At 42.8% G+C, this 20,190-nt stretch overlaps 1 protein-coding gene across 2 annotated transcripts in view; it reads left to right on the forward strand.

Annotated features, from left to right (window-relative positions):
- The window catches only part of PLXNA2 (plexin A2), a 295,441-nt gene that overhangs the window by 122,813 nt on the left and 152,438 nt on the right, over positions 1–20,190 (forward strand). For both annotated transcript variants that reach the window (XM_044288340.1, XM_044288339.1), the window contains exon 4: positions 12,190–12,324. In XM_044288340.1, coding sequence (XP_044144275.1) covers positions 12,190–12,324 — 135 coding nt within the window. The remainder of the gene's footprint in view (positions 1–12,189; positions 12,325–20,190) is intronic.

The following is a 20,190-nucleotide window of genomic DNA, read 5'->3' on the forward strand; positions in this document are numbered from 1 at the left end:
CTGTGCAGTCTAATGAAGAAGAATCATAACTACATTAACAAAGAATATCACACGTAAAGTGATGGGAGCAGTAGAGAGCTGGAGATAAATCAAAACACCCAATACAATTTCTAGAAGTGGCAAACAGTTGGGTGGTATAAAATGGACGTGTCAGTCACAGCCTTTGATTGGGTCTGTTACACTCCAGTACATTTAGGACTGGGCACATGGACTAAGAGACTACAAGCGCACTGTTGACAGATGCATCTCACACATCTATATTACTGATTGACAGTCTGTACATACACATGTGAACAAGACTTCAGACCTCTCAAGATTCATCTGGTTGTGTGAAAACATAACATTTGATTATAACATAGACATGTGTATCATTTCCCCCTTTTCCTGATTTTCATGTAGTTAATCAGATACAGTCCTGATCAAAAGTTTAAGACCACTTGAAAAATTGCAAAAAATCATATTTAGCATGGCTGGATCTTAACAAGGTTCCAGGTAGAGCTTAAACATGCAACAAGAAGTTTAGGACCACATGCCTTTAAAGAGGACCTTTAACTAGAATAAAACATCTATACTAACTATACAGACATGTAGAGCGGCGCCCAGGGATCTCCCTGCACTTACTGTTATACCTGGGCGCCGCTCCGTTTTCCCGGTATAGCCTCCGGCATCTTCATATGTTAGGCTCCACCCAGGGGAACCTGCCGGCGTCTCATTCTCCCATGCTGTAGCGCTGGCCAATCGCAGCGCTCAGCTCATAGCCTGAGAGGCTTTTTTTTCTCTCAGGGCCCTCGTCTGTTTGGTAACGACTGGGGTTTTCAACAGGATAACGCTACAGTACACAATGCCAAGGGACTTCATCCAGGAGTATAACATCACTCTTTTGGCCCATCCTGCGTGTTCCCCTGATCTAAATCCAATTGAGAACCTTTGGGGATAAATGGCAAGGGAAGCTTACAAAAATGGACAACAGTTCCAGACAGTAGATGGCCTTTGTGCGGCCGTCTTCACCACTTGGAGAAACGTTCCTACTCACCTCATGGAAACGCTTGCATCAAGCATGCTGAAACGAATTTTTGAAGTGATAAACAATAATGGTGGAGCTACTCATTACTGAGTTCATGTTTGGAAGTTGGATTTCTGTTTTGGGGGGGGGGGTTTAGTTTTTTTTGGGAGGTGTGGTTCTAAACTTTTGATCAGCTGAAAAACAGCCTGTTTTGTCTCACTCCCATTTCTTCTTGTTGCATGGTGAAACTCTACTTGGAACCTTGTTAAGATCCAGCCATGCTAAATATGATTGTTTGCCATTTTTCAAGTGGTCTTAAACTTTTGATCAGGTCTGTATGTGCTGATAGGCCAAGAACTGTAATTCAAGCTGCACAGTTACCACAATGCAGTCCTGTATACTCACCAGTCATTCTATGGGACATCTCTACTGCAGGAGCCAGAATCAGTGTCTCTATAGGGTATAACTATTTATTTTTGCACTGTGATGAAGAGTAACTGTTCTTTTCAGACGTTAGCTATTATATAACCTTTTACCACAACTAATAGAAGTCAAGATTAATATTTGTGCACCTCTCAGGCAGCTTTGTAAGTGAAGCTGCAACCAAGGCATGTTCATCACGGCACGGAGCTGTCACACCTTCAGGCCTGAAGGCCTTTCTTAGTTAAATCTCTTCCAAGTCTGTTATCTCAAAGTTCTCAGAAGACAGCGTGTGAACTGTCTCCTGCTGGAGATAAGTCTCTTTTAGATTTCAGCAACTTCAAGGTGTGTTCTCCAGACAGCTCTGGCCAGTTTCTCTTCACTCACTGTGCCTTGGGAAAGCTCTTTGATGGTACATTTGAAGGTGGTACTGCTCTAAGATTGACATTGTCCTGCTGACTTCACTTGTAGAGATAAAGAGGTGCATGATATTGTATCTGCTCACATTCCATCCACCATACGCTCTCTGGGTGCCATTTGATATGGTATCTTTTAGATTATAACAGAGTCCCTAATGCTTCCATTGCAATCATGAATGAAACTTCTGATGGATACTTCTAATAAAATATTCTCTTATTTTGTTAGCATTAGTGACTTCTCCCATGGCCATACTGAGCCCTCTGTTAACTAAATTACATTTAGAACATAAAGATGGCTATATACCCTAGATAGCGTTTGACTAAACACATGTTCAGCTGGCAACTATTTCTCCCAAGCCCTCATACTCATGCTTGCTGGCCTCGGTTGAGCATAGATACGTTCTCATTTGTGAGAAAGGAATAAGCCACAGCCGATCCTTCTTTTCCTGACATTTGCAGTCAGTTGAGAGTTAGGAAACCCCCATATACACTAGATAGAATGTCCTATCAACAGCTAAGGCTACTTTCACACCTGCGTTAGGTGCGGATCCGTCTGGTATATGCACATACGGATCCGCACCTATAATGCAAACGCTTGTGTCCGTTCAGAACGGATCCGTTTGCATTACCATGAACAAAAATTTTCATGATAAAGCAAATGGATCCGTTTTGACTTACACTGAAAGTCAATGGGAGACGGATCCGTTTTCAATTGCACCATATTGTGTCAGTGAAAACGGATCCGTCCCCATTGACTTACATTGTAAGTCAGGACGGATCCGTTTGGCTCCGCATCGTCAGGCGGACATCAAAACGCTGCAAGCAGCGTTTTGGTGTCCGCCTCCAGAGCGGAATGGAGACTGAACGGAGGCAAACTGATTCTGAGCGGATCCTTATCCATTCAGAATGCATTGGCCCTAAACTGATCCGTTTTGGGCCGCTTGTAAGAGCCCTGAAACGGATCTCACAAGCGGACCCAGAAACGGCAGTGTGAAAGTAGCCTTATTTGTATGGGCACAGAATGTGGCCAATTTATCTTCCATTGGGCCACTCGCACAATTGATTGGACCACCAACATGCCAGACTAAACTGGCAGATCAGGGAGACCGTAAAAGAAAAAAAGAGTGAGCTTGATCAAAGTGGCAAATGATCAGCCATGTTTGACTGATCATGCAAGACTTGTGGAGCAGCACAGCTGAAGTAAGGGGTTGTCTATTTTCAGCAAATAGCATTTATTATGTAGAGGAAATTAATACAAAGCACTTACTAATGTATTGTTATTATCCATATTGCTTCCTTTGCTGGCTGGATTCATTTTTCAATCACATTATGCACTGCTCGTTTCCATGGTTATGACCACCCAGTAATCCATCAGTGGTGGGCGTGTTTGCACAATATAAGAAAAAGTACTAGCCTATGTTCACTCCCACGTTCCCATCCACCAGAAAGGCCAAAGCTTCTTCAAATAGTGTGCAAGCACGACCACCATTGATGGATTACAGGGTGGTCATAACCATGGAAACAGGCAGTGTATAATGTGATGGAAAAAAGAATCAAGTCGGCAAAGGAAGCAATATGGATAATAACAATGCATTAGTGACAGGCTTGTATTAACCTTCTCTACATGATAAATGACACTTGCTGAACTGAGACAACCCCTTTAAGGGAAAGAAAAGTCTGCAAACCTCTGGAAGGTTGGACTCCAAACCTTATCTTCACAGTCACTTCAAACAGAAGAAGCTACGTTCCAACATACTTCAAGTAGAAAAAGTGTAGTTACAGCCATCGCAAATGAAATGATGATCGGGCAGAATGGTGGAAATCGGCCATTTCAGCTAACTTTGGGCAGCCTAAGACTAAAGTAGATGAATCTTGTATCATAAAAAGTGACTAACAACAGGAGCAATTGCTTTTAAAAAGAACTTTAATTCAATGCTTATCCCCAGAAGTCCCCCATGCTCCCACTTCTCGTCAGTCCCCATTTATCACTCCTCCTAATGACCTGCGTGACGGATTAGATCATTTTGTCACAATTACAGTAGACAAAAGAGTCAGAGAAGGGAGAGTTGCTTTTTTCTTCCACTAAATAAGTGAGTCTGAATTGAAAAGACATTTGAGTCAGATTTGCATTATGTCTAAGTGGTTATTCCAAAGAGCCTTTTTATATGAGCAGAAGGTTTCTTTTTTTCATTCTTCAATCCCTTAAGTCGAGAGGTAATTTTTCCCTCAATTTTTCTAAAGCTGCTAGAACAAAGGATGGTAAGATATTACTTGCTCCTTGTTATGTCTCTGGGAAGCCTTGGGGATTTTTACGCCTCTCTCTCATTAGGGAAACAAATTGTCTCCAATAAATATTGAACTGGAATGGCACAAGAGAAATGATTTGCTTTATTTGTGTTATAGCCAAACAGAACAGTTTTAACCTATTTAGCCATGGCTGATGACTCTGCCAGAATTCCCTTGGACTTTCATAGGATCCTGCAAGTATTGTTTGAAGGTATCTCTGCTTGATCATTGTGCACTTTATGTCCTGAAGTTCTAAATTAAGCAATAAAAGCTCTTTGAGTGGAAAACGGATAAAATGTAATTGCCTTTATTGAAAGTCATCTCTTAGATGAAGCCACGTTGACAATATGAAGGAAATAAGTTTCTATATGCGTTACTTATGCAGATGTTTATGAAGATCTACTACCAACATAGGGATGTTTCTGCCATTTGCTGGAATAAAAGGAAATCTGTCTGCAAACAGACTCCTTTCCAGGGAACTTGTCGGGAGCTTAATGCTGCTTGAATCACGTGCACAATGACATTTTTGTTACAACTATGTATTTCCCTGAAATTCTGCATATTTTTTAAGAAAGATGGGAACATGGAAAAGAGTCTCAGGGGCTGCTCACCAGCAGTTTATCCCCACCCAGTTATGCTGGAGGCCCATGCCTGCGGCTGCCCTGCTCCTCTAAGTGGTCATGGGTACCACATCACTCACCAGATCTGTTCCAGCCTAAGGTTGGCTACTTTTGTGTATTTAAGGTGCCTTTTCCAGGTGTAAGTTGCCTGTTCTTTAGGTTGTTCTAGCCTGCTAGTTTCCAATTGAAAAAGTACTGTTGCTGTCTGTCTGCCTATGTACTGAACTCGGCCTGTCTACTGATTCTGACCTTCTGCTGCCTGACCGTACTAACCCTTTCCTGTCTGCCCCAACCTCGGATTAGTTTTATGGACTTGCACAAACTTTGCCTGCCCTGACCTCTGCTTGTTTTCTCATTATGAGTATTGCCTGATTCCTCAGTACCTTGCACCAGTGCCTTTGACCCCTATGGGTCAGCAGCCAACCACACTGAAACTCTTCCAAGAGGTTGAAGCCTGGTGGCTCTTCTGCAGCAAAGATCAGATCTCTGTGGAGGGATTAAAGGGTAAAAACCAGGGGACTGCCAGGATAGCGCCCTTAGGACTAGCACAAAGCCAAACCAGTTGGTTGGCACAGTGGGTTCACATCCACTGTCTGTAACAAGGAAGAGACTTGCTAGTTAAACCAAAATGGATGGGGGGGCTACTCAGTGACTCTTCTCCCTGTTCATCTCCTTTTTATACCATGTTTACTCTGAAATGCTGCTGCATTTCAAAGTAATGCATAGTTGTTTGCAACGAGGGAGCCTGTTGGGATTTCATGCTGCCTGTGGTTTAACTACATCAGTTGAAAAAATACACAAGTCCTTCTCAGATCAATTGCATATTATTAATAATATTCATGAAAAGCATCTATAAAATTCTCATAGCATGCTATGTGCTACCATTTAGATTGTCAGACTGTCAGGTGTTGTAATTAGCATATATTACATACTTGCACGATGCCCCATCTTTGATATGTCCTACTGTATATCATGTGGTCACTTGAAGATATTTTAGGTCATTCCTATTTATACGTGGTATGCAGTCACTCTCACCTCCTACAGTGGTTGGCACTTTGCCCACATATTTTCTGAGTCAGTGTTTGCAAAGTTATGTATTTAGAGTAGGTTCTGACAATTAGGACTAGCCAATCACTTGGCCCCTCTCTGTATTCATAACAGAGAACCAAGGCAGATTGACCCAGTAGTATGGGGCATATTTATTAAGACTGATGGTTCATATGCTCAAGTCTTACCCCGAAGATCGTCACAATGAAATGTGTCAAATGAATAGAGGTGCACATTGATTAATGAATTTACTGCGTCTTAAAGCCAGAAAAATGAAATCTGTGCTTGCCACAAGCAGGCATAAAATTGTGCCACTTTGTACTGCATTTTCCGTGTTTAAACTTAATAAATGTATTGGTCTGCCACCCAGGTGTAAAAAGACTAAAATTACCGTATATTGCACAAATCAAATAATAAATCCACCCTCCACCTTACCATAATAATGTAGTCGGGCTGAGCGGGCAGAATTCAGGGAGGCACAGTAGTATTAGCATGCATATCTTGTGGAGTATCCAGATTGTGCCATTGCATTCGTAGGACATTGCCTATTGCGTCTGCCCGCTAAATGCTAAATATGAGTCGGGTTGTACAATGATTCCATTCACGCTGCATGGGGATTCCTGAACTACCGCTAGTTATGTCTGTATTATTAACATTTCCCCTTTATTTCAGACACAAATCTTAACGGCTGGCATTATACCCTCATTATTCCTTTTGATCAGATAGCATACCTGTGAAGCAGCATTATTTTGCTATGGGGACAAGTGCATTGTCTTTTCTTTTTGAACACATTACTTCATCCATTGAATTAATTATTTTTTGTGTGTGACATCACTGTTACCAAGGCAACAGAAAGGACAGCGGTGGCGATGTAGTGAATTCAGTGCACATTATAAGCACTCGTTTACAGAAGGGACACAGGGGTCTGGGAAATCTAGGAGTTAAAGATATAATTAAAGCATCCGAAATTTCGTAGTCCCACTTACATAAGAGGCTTCAATTCTCAAGAGGGTATATGCCTTGAAGTAATGTTTCCTTTTGTTTTTCACTTTGGAAAACTGTTATCATCCCAGATGCTTTACTTTGATACCATGGCTTTCAGAGCAACATTTGGTCCATATTAAAAGATGTTCATTTGCTGAATTCATGGAATAAAAAAACGAATAAGGTTTAATGGTTGCAAACCTAGACAGGTGTGATGCCATCTTTTCTGGCAATTTGCCAGGACCATCTCGAGTGGGATATTCCTGACCATCGATGGGTTGTCATGTTGCTTGGGCAACGTTGCAAGCTGCAGATTCACACACAGTAAAATTTCCTGGTGGCAATGTTTTTGGCAAAGTCACTCTACGTAGCTGTATCCTTTACGTCACTCTTCACAACTCTAGGAAAGAGATTCCTAACATATTCTGAGCCTATATTGCACCATGTTACACCCCAAATACCCAAATGTAGAAAAGTTACACTGAACAAAATAGTCCAGCTAGTCCATGATCCCAGATTATCTATTCCAGCCTGTGGTGCCATCACAAATTAGTCAAAACATATTGGTAATGTCTGTCTGCAATCTCTTAGTATTCATGATAGTGATTGAACATGGCATTTTTGTTGGCTTGACATTTCATTGATTTCTAGACGAAGATTTTTAGGAAGTGAAATAAGCCATGGGGAAAGTGTAGCAATGGCGACTGGATATTGACCGGTTAACAATCTTACCACATATGGCATTTTATGTAAAATCATCAAAAGAAAAGCAATGATATTTTTATGAGGAACCTGGAACGTGTCAGACTTCATTTGCCAACCGTTGATCCAAAAAATTACATTTGCAAGTAAAAGACAAAGAAGTCAGTGAAAGAGTTAAATGGATTAATGGTGAGGGTAAATAATGATTGTCCATGGTCATTGCCCTTCATTTGGACAGAACACTTTAGCAGTCTCTGGCAGCTGAAGGGTTCATTAAATTAACATCAGGTCTTTTAGCGGATGGGCTTCAGAGGCAGTTGCCATGGCAACCGCTTTATTAAACAGCTGCCCTAACGACATGGGGACGTGGCTGGATGGGTGGGGGAAGCGAAAGTAAGAAAGAGGCTGAGACTGTGAAAGTCATTGCTGTCCTTTGAAGACGGGACTCCGACTGTGGTGGACCAACTGCGGCGTCCTTCTGACAAATTCTGCTCTGCTTTTATGTCTAAGAATCAGACTTGGAGGCTGCGACTTTTGTCTTTGAACAGGGATAAGCCCGTTGTTGGCTCACATTGACCTTGAGTTAATGACCTTGACTGTGATGTTTTTTTTTTAAGAGGTGTTTTTGAGTGTGTTTGCTTTTTTGGACTATTTTCCTAAAAATAATATTAAATGATCCAATTTGGTGACACACAATGAATTATGAGACATAAGCTCATGACATTAGAATTTCATTCTTCACTGCATCTTAGGTAATCCCCCACCCCCCAGTTAATAACAAAATTATATTCCCACTTCCTTGGTCAATATCTTCAGCAGTTTCCCTTTTTCATTTTGTATTCAAGACCCTCTGTATGCTGGGTGCCAGAAGGCATTGGGAAATGATTACTACCCTCTTATTGTAACGGTTATTATTATTAGCAGAGATAATGGGCATTTCTCCGGTGAAGGCCAGAGTTTAATCGGCTCCAATCTGCACCGTGTAAAACCTCTGTGGAAAGCCATAAAAATCCAGGCCAGGGTGCAGTGAAAACATGAGTCGTAAATATAGAAAAGCCGTCATGTGCATTGTTCCTCTTGTGCACAGCCATCTAATGCTAGACATTGTGCCGCTTCCAATGGGTTTTTGAGTCAAGAAGATCTGCATTGAATACGTTTTCTTTGGCGCTTCTCTCTATCTGCATACACCATACTTTCCTGTTGTATGTGAAGTTATATTTTTCACAACCAGTTCCATGCTATATTCCATTTTTCATGAGGCTTGCAGAACAGAAATAGCATTGGAAGAAAATAATGGGCAATTTACAATACATATTTTGTGCTCATTAACAATCTTTCCTTTTGACTAGTGTTCATTAATAAATCTCTGTGATTTTCCTGCATTAACTCTTTCAACTTAATTGTGTATGACTATGACGTGAGGTCAGCAGTGGCATTGGTGGTGCATGCAACCCCTAATGCAGCTCTTCAGGAGGTACCCGTTATATTCCCAACCCTAAACGGTCTATGTGTTCTCACCGGAGACTGGCAGACACTTGGAGGACAAGAACATTAGGTGCTCAGACTCTTGATTCCAGAGATTAGATCAGGAAGAGGAACTCTCAAAGGAGTAACCATTTTAAGGCTGCTGATATGGGACATCCATGATGCTGGAACTATAACGATATCATGCTTGCCGTTATTATATGGGCACTGTGGACAGGACCATTGCTTAGACAGTTGGCACTATTATTGGTCATCATGTATTTCTATATGTTCTCTATATTGTCATTATATAGACACTAAAGCTAGAATTATTTCATGGGTACGAATAAGGATGGTAATGTGGGCTCTTTATGCCACTTTTACTTGATAAGTCTGCAGATATTATGTAGAGAATGTATGGCATGTATAAGGAACATTTATGTGATAGAACTTCAGAACTACGCTTACGTGTACAGTACATTCAAGTGTGAATACTACACTGGTTATTTCGCTATGTGGGCAGTACTTTATAGTATCTAGTCATCAGCCAATAGCTAGGTTATTCTGTGGCCAGAATGTTGACATATGTAAGACCTGATGGAGACGACCATGTTTCTCATCTTTGTGCACAATGGTCAGTGATACAAGAAATCTCATTAAAGTGACCATCCTGGTGCAGCTGGTGTCCTAATGCTGGTTACATCCATAGATGAGCGTATGTTGTGTCAAAAAGTCCCAAAATGAAATGGGCATATTAAAGATACTTATCATTTAACTAAAATGTGAGTAAAAATTCCTGCATGGACTTCAGAGTGTACTGTTCATAGAAACATATCACTACATGTAGAATGAATTATGAGATTTATGTCTGGCTTTTTAACCTACAGTGCTGAATCAGGACTAGATTTGTAACATGGAAAGTCAGATACAAGCGTGTTTAATGCTTGGACTGGTTGCTTATGTAGTGGAAGCATCTCTCATTTGTTACAGTGCTGCTCTTGCCCTACATTCAGCCATTTCTTTAACTATATCCCAGTTCCGGTTTTGCTGTTAGATAGGGGCTAAGTCTTGCGGTGTCCCAGTCGTCTTGGCTTGTTGACCAGCATTTCACAGTATCAGTATCCGAGTGGGCCGCTGGGCTACTTGAAGCCTTTGGTTCGGCTGGCTGCTTTAATCTGTCTGTAGACACATGCCAGCCTCCACGTCTCTCAGTGTGACACTGTGTTACAATCAAATGGCTATTCAAAAATGCAAATCCCGCCACGTGCAGGCAGGATGCAAACTGTCACCCTTCCCCCCACTAAAGCCAGCACAGCCCTTCCATTATACGCTAAATATTGACCTAGCATTGACCTATATGTATGGCGGAAATACAATAAATAACACATGTAACGCACACATAAAACACCTATATGATATCAATGATGATATAATGTAAACGGTGAGTAACTTAATGGGGAATTATGCCTTGGAAAGCAAGGATCCAGCGTACTAAGGATGCATAGCTGTAGCGTGCAGTCATATGAGTGTGTAATACAATATAAACTGACATCCATATCCGCTCTCAACCTCTTTGCTTGTTGTCCATACATTGCACATATAGCTAACTGCTGGAAGGAAAGCAAAATATCCGAACTTCCCTCTCCTCCTGTATGACAGACACCCAGAATGAGCCATTGCTAGATATCTTCAGGATGTTGTTGCTTGCAGCTCATTATGTGCTGCATTGCTGGTTTCTATATTACTAATAAAATACAAGAAGGTACAAGATTTGACTAAATATGCTCCTCTATATCTCTTCATTTTCCCACAGTTTAGTATATATATGTAGGTATGCATATTTCAGTTTGAATCCACTAGTCACTATGGCACTTATTACAGTATGTGCAGGAAATGTCTCATGGCACTTTATACCGTACAGCGTAGCCCTGTTCAGCCCCCATGAACCTGAAGAGTTTCCACTGTCCCTGTGAGGACAACACTCGAGGAAAATTTCTGTCAGCGCCACTCCTCTAATCACCGGTGCTGATTGGAGAGGACCTGCCAGAGCGTTCCTTCTTGGTTAGTAGCAGCCACCCTTCTAACTGCCGGTGTGGTGGTAGTTCTTAAATACTGCAAAGATCTATACATGTTTTTTGCTGTGAGTAAAATGTGTGCAATTATGGAAGACAATACAAAAAGATCTAAGCTAGAGCATGTTCTGGGGAGCAAAAAAGAAACAAAACGCTTTCCAGAACATTTGGAAACTTCATGGTGGTATAGGTTTATCAACAGCGTTGTAGGACGCCTGCAATTACGAGATGGTGTAATATCCGACATGTCAGACACTTTGCCTCTTTCCTTTCTCTCAAAACCTTTAAAAAATATTTAATAAGGGTACTTTCACACTAGCGTTTTTATTTTACGATATTGAGTTCTGTCCTAGGGGCTCAATACCGGAAAAAAACGGATCACTTTCATCCTAATGTATTCTGAATGGAGAGCAATCCGTTCAGGATGCATCAGTTCAGTTCCTGTTACGTTTTTTGGCCGGAGAAAATACCACAGCATGCTGCAGTTTTCTCTCCGGCCAAAAATCCTGAACACCTGAACATTTGCCGGAATGCCGGATCCCACATAAATTTCCATTGAAATGCATTAATGCCGGATCCAGCCCCAGGTGCATGCGCAGACCTTTAAAAATGAGAAAAAAATAAATACCGGATCCGTTTTTCCGGATGACAACTGAAAAGATGGATCCGGTATCACAATGCATTTGTGAGACGGATCCGGATCCGTCTCACAAATGCATCCGTTCGCAACGAGATTGCCGGATCCGGCAGGCAGTTCCTGCGACGGAACTGCCTGCCGGAATACTCTACCGCAAGTGTGAAAGTAGCCTTAGACAAAAAACGTGTCTGAAACACATCATACATTTGAGGCATGACTTGTACGCTTTTCTTTTTGTGTATTTTGCTTAGTTAATCTCCTCAAATGTGTGAACTGGATGACCACTCACTAATATTGTACATCTGTCTACGGCAGTGAAATGTGTAGTCTAAAGGGTGGCAGAATGTCAGGAGAAACTTCAGATTTATTTGAGAAGATGTCTCACCTTTCATGAGGAATAAATCTAAACTTGTGAGCTAAGTGCTTGTGCCAGCGCATGATTTATGTTTTCTACTAACAAACTGGACTTCATTATACATTTTATGCATAGGATTGCTATATTTGAGATCATCATATTACTATATTTTTTCCCCAGATTCGGGCAGATGGTCCTCCATATGGTGGGATTCAATATGAAGTAGTACACGCAATGAGAGATGGAAGTCCAATCCTTAGGGACATGGCATTTTCAACGGACAACAGACACCTTTATGTCATGTCAGACAGACAGGTAGGAAGCTGAACTGCCTTATTTGATGAACCATTTTGTTTGTTATATCCATAAGATGAAAGCGTTTGACCTTCTGCTCATGTTGGATTTTGTTTGGTCATTTTGCGGTTGACTATTGTTGATAGTTCGCCACTTTTTTTGTTCAGTTTGATATCATGAAACAAGTCTGTCAGCAGTTTTGACCCCTCAAAACAGCTGAGCGCCTTAAAGAGGACCTTTCACCGATCCTCACATTGTGGACTAAGTATACAGACATGGAGAGCGGCGCCCTGGGGATCTCACTGCACTTACTACTATCCCTGGGCGCCACTCCGCTCTCCCGCTATGCCCTCCGGTATCTTCAGTCACAAAGTTATGGTAGGCGGAGTCTGCCCTTGTTCTGCTGTAGTGCTGGCCAATCGCATTGCAGAACTCACACCCTGGGAAGTTATTTTCTCCCAGGCTGTGAGCTCTGAGCTGCGATTGGCCAGCGCTACAGCAGAACAAGGGCAGACTCCGCCTACCATAACTTAGTGACCGAAATCTCCACCTACCACAACTTAGTGACCGAAAATACCGGAGGGCATAGCGGGGGAACGGAGCGACGCCCAGGGATACTAGTAAGTGCAGTGAGATCCCCGGGCGCCGCTCTCCATGTCTGTATACTTAGTTCACAATGTCAGGATCGGTGAAAGGTCCTCTAGGTGATAGTAATGAAAGCATACCTGGGTTGATGGCTTCATGACTGAAAAATTCATCTTTTAATCCCCTGGTGACAGCTTAGTGTCCAGTCAGGAGACTGATAGAGCCTTCCCTCAGAAGGACCGAGGGGAGGTCCTGAGAGGTATGCAGTGTGGAATGCAGTGGGCACTGAACACAAATCTCCATGGCACTTGCCATTATGGCTCTAAGGGGATTAAAAGTAGGTTGTCTTGTTGGTCATGGTGGGTTTAGAGTACTTTCACACTAGCGTTATTCTTAATCTTTTCCAGTATTGAAATCCGGTAAAGGGTCTCAATACCAGAAAAAAACGCTTCCATTTTGTCCCAATGCATTCTGAATGGAAAGCAATCCGTTCAGTATGCATCAGGATGTCTTCCGTTCTGTCCCTTGTACTGTATTTGATTGGACAAAATACCGCAGCATGCAGCTGTATTTTTTCCGGACAAAATCCCAGAACACTACCGCACTTGACGGATTTCCATTGAAATGTATTAATGTTGGTTTTCCGGTCTGAGCATGCAGTTCTTTCTAGCTGCGAAACAATTAAATACCGGATCCGTTATTCCAGATGATACTGGAAAGACAGATCCGGTATTTCAATTAATAAGCCTAACAGATCCGAAAAAAAATATATATCCGTTTGCATACAGATTCCCGGTTTCAATGGAACTGCCTGATGGATTCTTCTAATGCTAGTGTGAAAGTACCCTAACACTGCTTCTCTTCTCACCTGTATAGCACCAGCATCAGACTAGCACGCCAGAGTACCAAATGATCCTCTAGTAGGCCCAGGCACTGATGCCATAGAGGGACCCAAAGTACTAGTATTTGGAGCTGTCTTTGGAGCCAATAACTTGTCATTAGGGTCTATTTCTTTGAATTGAAATCTGTTACACTTTATTTGCTGATATAGGGTTTGTGCCAACAGAATAATTTTGTCTGGTGGGACCAAGGAACTCCAGTCCAACCCTGTATAGCACTGTCAGTAGTTTTGAGGAGTCAAAATTGCTCACAGACTCTCTTTAAAGGTTTTACAGATGACCAGACATACCACATTGGTGGCACATCCCAAAGGGTCATTGGGTGGGTAAATTTTTTGAAGAAACTATGACCGGTTTAACATAGACAGAAATGCATATAAGGAGGTTTTAAGAGATGTGTGCTTGAGGGGGCCATTGGATAAGGTTTACAGTACATGTACAATGTGGTAAATATCTCACTATACCAGCGACTTGGTAGATACCAGACATGTTCAGTCCATGCAGAGCAAGGAACAGGTTTGTCACTGTGCAGTTTCTCGGTAATGTGTTCCAGACTTCCTGCTGCACATCCTGGTGATGCCTGTACATTGTTACAGCATGCAGCAATTTATCGTGAATATTACTGTCTCACTTGACATTACCCATTTTCTGTCAGGAAAGCCAGCATTCTCATGCGGTTACAATAAAATATTAAAGCGCAGTTTAATTATGCTCGGAATCATGGATATTGCAGCGGGCTACAAACCCCCTCTATATTTGTATCTGCCACCCGGCAACACATCTTCTGATGTACAGCAGAGAGGGAGATAGAGAAATGAATAGATGTAGGTCTGCGTAATTTGTCCAAATCGCATTTTCCAAGGTGTCGACTTGAGCCACCTCATATCCGAAACACGGAAGCCTTTTCTCCACACTTCGTAATTGTTTGTGTCGGGTTTATGATAATTCAGAATTAAAGCGAGAGATGTTTAATCCTTTCTCCTGCTCGCTGCGGGAGACGCTAACGCACATTTTTCTCTTGCAAATTGACTTCTCCATGTAAAGATTAGAGCGGCCGGAGTTTGTTCTGTTTGGACAGCAGCCTTGTAGAATTCAGATTTCATGCAAATTTAGGGAAGCGATTTAGGCTGCTGGCGGTTGAATATAATGAAAGACTGGTGCATCTAAATGGGAACTTAGGAAGGAACCTACTGCATCCGTCCACGGTGACTGATCCAAGAATTTGAGATTAAAGTGACCAAGTGAGATGAGATGTCACACAGCGGCCTTATTACTATCTAATACAAATACAACCTAGAGCCGGAGCTATATAGGTGATTTTTTACTAATTTGGTAGAAATAATTTTTATTGTTAAAGCAATGTCCACTAAAAATCCAAACTGCAACATTAAAGAGGACCTTTCATGGGTTAATGTGTTAGAAACTGGCATGCTTAGGCCTCTTTCACACTTGCGTTCTCCGGATCCGGCGTGTACTCCACTTGCCGGAATTACACGCCGGATCCGGAAAAACGCAAGTGTACTGAAAGCATTCAAAATGCTTTCAGTGTTACTATGGCACCCAGGACGCTATTAAAGTCCTGGTTGCCATAGTAGGAGCGGGGGAGCGGTATACTTACAGTCCATGCGGCTCCCAGGGCGCTCCAGAATGACGTCAGAGCGTCCCATGCGATCACGTGATCCATGCGCTTGGGGCGCCCTGACGTCACTCTGGAGCACCCCAGGAGCCGCACGGACGGTAAGTATGCTGCTCCCCTGCTCCCCGCTACACTTTACCATGGCTGCCAGGACTTTAGCGTCCCGGCAGCCATGGTAACCATTCAGAAAAAGCTAAACGTCGGATCCGGCAATGCGCCGAAACGACGTTTAGCTTAAGGCCGGATCCAGATCAATGCCTTTCAATGGGCATTAATTCCGGATCCGGCCTTGCGGCAATGTCTTCAGGATTTTTGGCTGGAGCAAAAAGCGCAGCATGCTGTGGTATTTTCTCCGGCCAAAAAACGTTCCGTTCCAGAACTGAAGACATCCTGATGCATCCTGAACGGATTTCTCTCCATTCAGAATGCATTAGGATAAAACTGATCAGGATTCTTCCGGCATAGAGCCCCGACGACGGAACTCTATGCCGGAAGAAAAGAACGCAGGTGTGAAAGAGCCCTTACCAGATAGGGTGGCCCTTACAGATGCAGGCACTTTATTTTTTTCTTCGTTCTGGTGTTGTGTCCCCCGCTGTTTCTGGCGCCTGATATGTTAATTTAGACTATTGGTACAGGGAGGAGGAGACGACTAGGTTTCTCAATGGGTGTCTCCTTCTCCCTGGCTGTAGCGTGGTCCAATCTCAGCGGCTGTGATGCTCTCCCCTGCATCTGTAAGGGCCACCCTATCTGGTAAGCATGCCAGTTTCTAACACATAAACCCATGAAAGGTCCTCTTTAATGTTGCAGTTTGGATTTTTAGTGGACATTGCTTTAACAATAAAAATTATTTCTACCAAATTAGTAAAAATCACCTATATAGCTCCGTCTCTAAGTTGTCTGAATATAATATTGCACTGCTTTTCCACCCCATAGCATTAGTGCAATTTACCAACAGCAGCCTTGGCCTTTATCTGCGGGTTTTCACCGTGTACATTTTCGCTACGGATTTGAATTAGAAAAGTGAATGTTCCTGAAGATGGCTCCAAAAAAATAAATTGCTAATAATAAAGTAAACTAAATATATTAATTTACATCTAACATCTAATTGCTACTACTTTGTTCTTTTTAATCAGAGGCATCTGTGTTTCTGGTTTAGTGAGATTACAAAACTGCGGGATGTACGTGCACTATAGAAGTGGAGCATACATCGACGGTATGTGCAGTGCCTTCCATAGTACCGTCAGAAATAGACATCATGGAGCTCCTGCACCATCTGCTTATAGCACTCTTGTACTTCAGGGATCGGGGCACAGTTGCAGTTTGCACAGAGCAAATGGGAGCTTTTAACTGAGACGCATCTCTTCAGGCTGTGTTCACTGCATTAGATATTCTGTTTTTCCGTTCTATCATAGAAGCAGAGAAGCAGAATTTGAACAGTAATAGATCCATCACATAACAGACACCAGGGGGGCCTCAGAGACTCCACTGACTTCTAATGGGGTCCAACAAGTTCTGCCATGGTGGAATCCACAATGGGGGTTTTGAACTAAGCCTACAGATGTAAAGATAGGCTAAGTTGGAACATTTATAGAAAACAACCCCCATTCAGAGAACAAGAAGAGAGTATGCCTTGTAGTGCAACAGGTGAGATCTGAGCGAAGGAACTTGTAGCATAAAGGTTTTGGTAAAGTTTTGAAAGTTCACAACATGCCCTCGAATCCGTGCAGAATTTTTCCACATTGTGTAATTGACGTTTTGTAAAATCCCATGCACCTGAATTGTATTGTATTTTGTTGCAAATTTTTGGGTGCAGAATCCCTTATGGAAATCAACAAGAAGTTTGCCAAGAGTAAATGAGAACTACTGTCTGCATGACAAATCCACTTTAAATGAAATCTGCCACCAGGAAATCCACTGCTTAACCAGTAATGGGTTGCTTGTAAGGTATCATGACATCCAGCTGGTTTACCAGTGAATTTCCTGGTGGCAGACTCTTGTTAACTAAGTTGCATATAGGAGTTTTATTGCACTGTTTGCTCAGAGAATGGATGAGGTATATGTCATTAGGACCATGACAAAAGTAAAAAAAAACTTCCTGAGCACCTCAGAATTAAAAGTGTTAGGGTACACTCACATGGCAGTGAGAATAAACACAGACGTTAAAAATGGATAAACTGGAAAAAATATTGTATGTACTAAATATTTTTTTTACCCCAAACCCACTGTTCCCAGTTCCCATTATGGACCCAGTATCTATATTAGCCCCATAGTGCCCCCAGTATCTATAGTAGCCCTCGTAGTGCCCCCAGTATGTTAATTAGCCCCTACAGAGAGCCAAGTATATAAATGGCCCCCATATTGCCCCCAGTAGTCAATGGCCCCCAAATTGAAAAAATTCACCTCACTACAGGAACACTCGATCCGCACTGGAGGCAGCATTATCTGATGCTCTCAGCATGATCATGTGATGTCACCACGCTGGGAGTGTCAGGTCCTGCTGCTTCCAGCGTGGAGCAAGTGTTCCCAGCCATGCCATAAGTGAGGCTAGTATTACATTTTATCTTATTTTTGTGAGAAAATCTGCATCTTTTCCCCACTCATGCCACTTTCTGTCAGGTCTAAAAAGGGGGGCGGGGAAGAGGGCAGACCGGCAGGTCTGCCTTATTCATCATTTTGCACAGCAGTTCTTGGTGCACAATATAACTTAAATTGATACCAGCATTGGAGCTGGCGTAGATTTTAGATTGGTACACGTCATGCTGGAGGAAGCAACAAATTTATGTAAAGGCCTGCGCCTCCACATAAAGTGGCACTTCCTCCAGCCGCGTGGGCACAATTAAGACCATTCTCTAAATAACTGGTTTTAATAAATGTGCCCTAAGTTTCATTTTTAGCAAGCAACAAATTTATGTAAAGGCCTGCGCCTCCACATAAATGTGGCACTTCCTCCAGCCGCGTGGGCACAATTAAGCCCATTCTCTAAATAACTGATTTTAATAAATGTACCCTAAGTTTCATTTTTAGCAGTGGAGTTTGGAAACATGATAGCTGAACTCCGATAGGTTGGTATGTACAGAAAAACTCTTATATATGAGGCTTGTTATGTTCAGTTTAGACTACTTTGTAGCCTCAAATTGTTGTCAATTTCCTTCAGGGGCTTAGCTATAGGGGGTGCAGAGGTAGCAGTCGCTACCGGGCCCAGGAGCCTGAGGGGGCCCAAAGACCCTTGTGCTGCATAGGAAGACACCAGCTTTAAATAAAGTGCATGCTGGTCAAGTTACACCTCTGGCTGGAATCAAGGGGTTAGGTCAAGAATTTGGCATGGGGAGAGGTGCCGTTTCAATTTTTGCCTTGGACGGCACAAAGGTTTGTGCTTCCCTGCCCCTGGCCACAAAGCACTGAGGGAAGGGGGGGCCCAAGCTGAACTCTTGCACTAGGGCCCATGAGCCTTAAGCTACGCCCCTGCCTGCCTTAGATGCAATTCTAGAGACCTCAAGACTGACTGCAGGCTTATTTGCAATAATGGCTGAAGACTTTCTTTCCATGGGGAACAATTGAATATTTGTCTTAGATCTGGTCTACACTGCCACTTTTTGTAGCGCTACTGATTCCTTTTGATCGAGCACAGCTGCAGTCCACAAGAGCCCATCAGGTTGTATGCAATCTTATGGACTGCAGCTGCCTCAGTATTTATACTACAAGTGTAGTGTAGCCCATGCCTTAATGATAATAATAATAATGATATTTTTATAGCGCTTTTCTCCCTGGGGACTCAAAGCGCTGTGACTCTCGCACTGATTGTGGGAGTGAGTTCCGCAGAGTAGGGGCTGCATAGAAAAATGCCCGTGCACCAAATGATTTAAAGTGGATCCTGGGAATAACCAAATAACCCTCCTCGTGTAGGGGCATAAAGTTCCAATAGGTCCGCTATGTACTTGGGTCCCCTGTGGTTTAGTGCCTTGAATGTCATCAGGCAGATCTTAAAATGAATTCTCCACTTTACTGGCAACCAGTGAAGAGTTTGCAGTACTGGGGAGATGTGTGAGCCCTGTGGGGCATTGGCTAGGAGTCTGGCTGCTGCATTCTGTACTAGTTGTAATGGGCACAGAACTTTATCTGGGGATTCGATGAATAGGGCATTGCAGTAGTCCAGGCATGAATTAGTGTAGGCACTGCATGAATTAGTGTTGGCAGGTCTTCTGCTGGGATAAGGTGTTTAATTCTCGCTATATTTCTCAGATGGAAGAAGGAGGATTTGACGACCGCTGATGCCTGCTGTCTGAGTGTTAGCTTTCCATCCATGATCACCCCCAGGTTTTGCACAGAGTCTTTATATTGCATGGTATCTCCCCCAATTGCTAGTTTAAAGTGTGAGGACTTTTGGACTTTATCCACCATGTGAGGACCCCCTACTACCAACACCTCTGTTTTGTCCGAGTTCAGCCTCAGCCAGCTGGTGTTCATCCAGTTTTGTAATTCCACTAGACAGGCATTGATGGATGCTGATGGGTCTTGAGTGCCAAGCTTGAAGGACAGATACAATTGTGTGTCGCCTGCGTAACAATGGTAACCTAGGGCCTAGTTCTGGACAATTTTGCCCACTGGAAGCATGTAGACTGCAAAGAGTAACGGCGATAACACCGATCCCTGTGGGACTCCATAAGTAAGTGGTACAGAATTAGAGTAGAGGGTGCCCAGCCACACTTGCTGTGACCTGCCATCTAGGAAGGATTGAACCCAGCTGAGAACAGCACCCCCTAGGCCACA

Source organism: Bufo gargarizans, chromosome 3, assembly GCF_014858855.1.
Source record: "Bufo gargarizans isolate SCDJY-AF-19 chromosome 3, ASM1485885v1, whole genome shotgun sequence".
Lineage (NCBI taxonomy): Eukaryota > Metazoa > Chordata > Amphibia > Anura > Bufonidae > Bufo > Bufo gargarizans.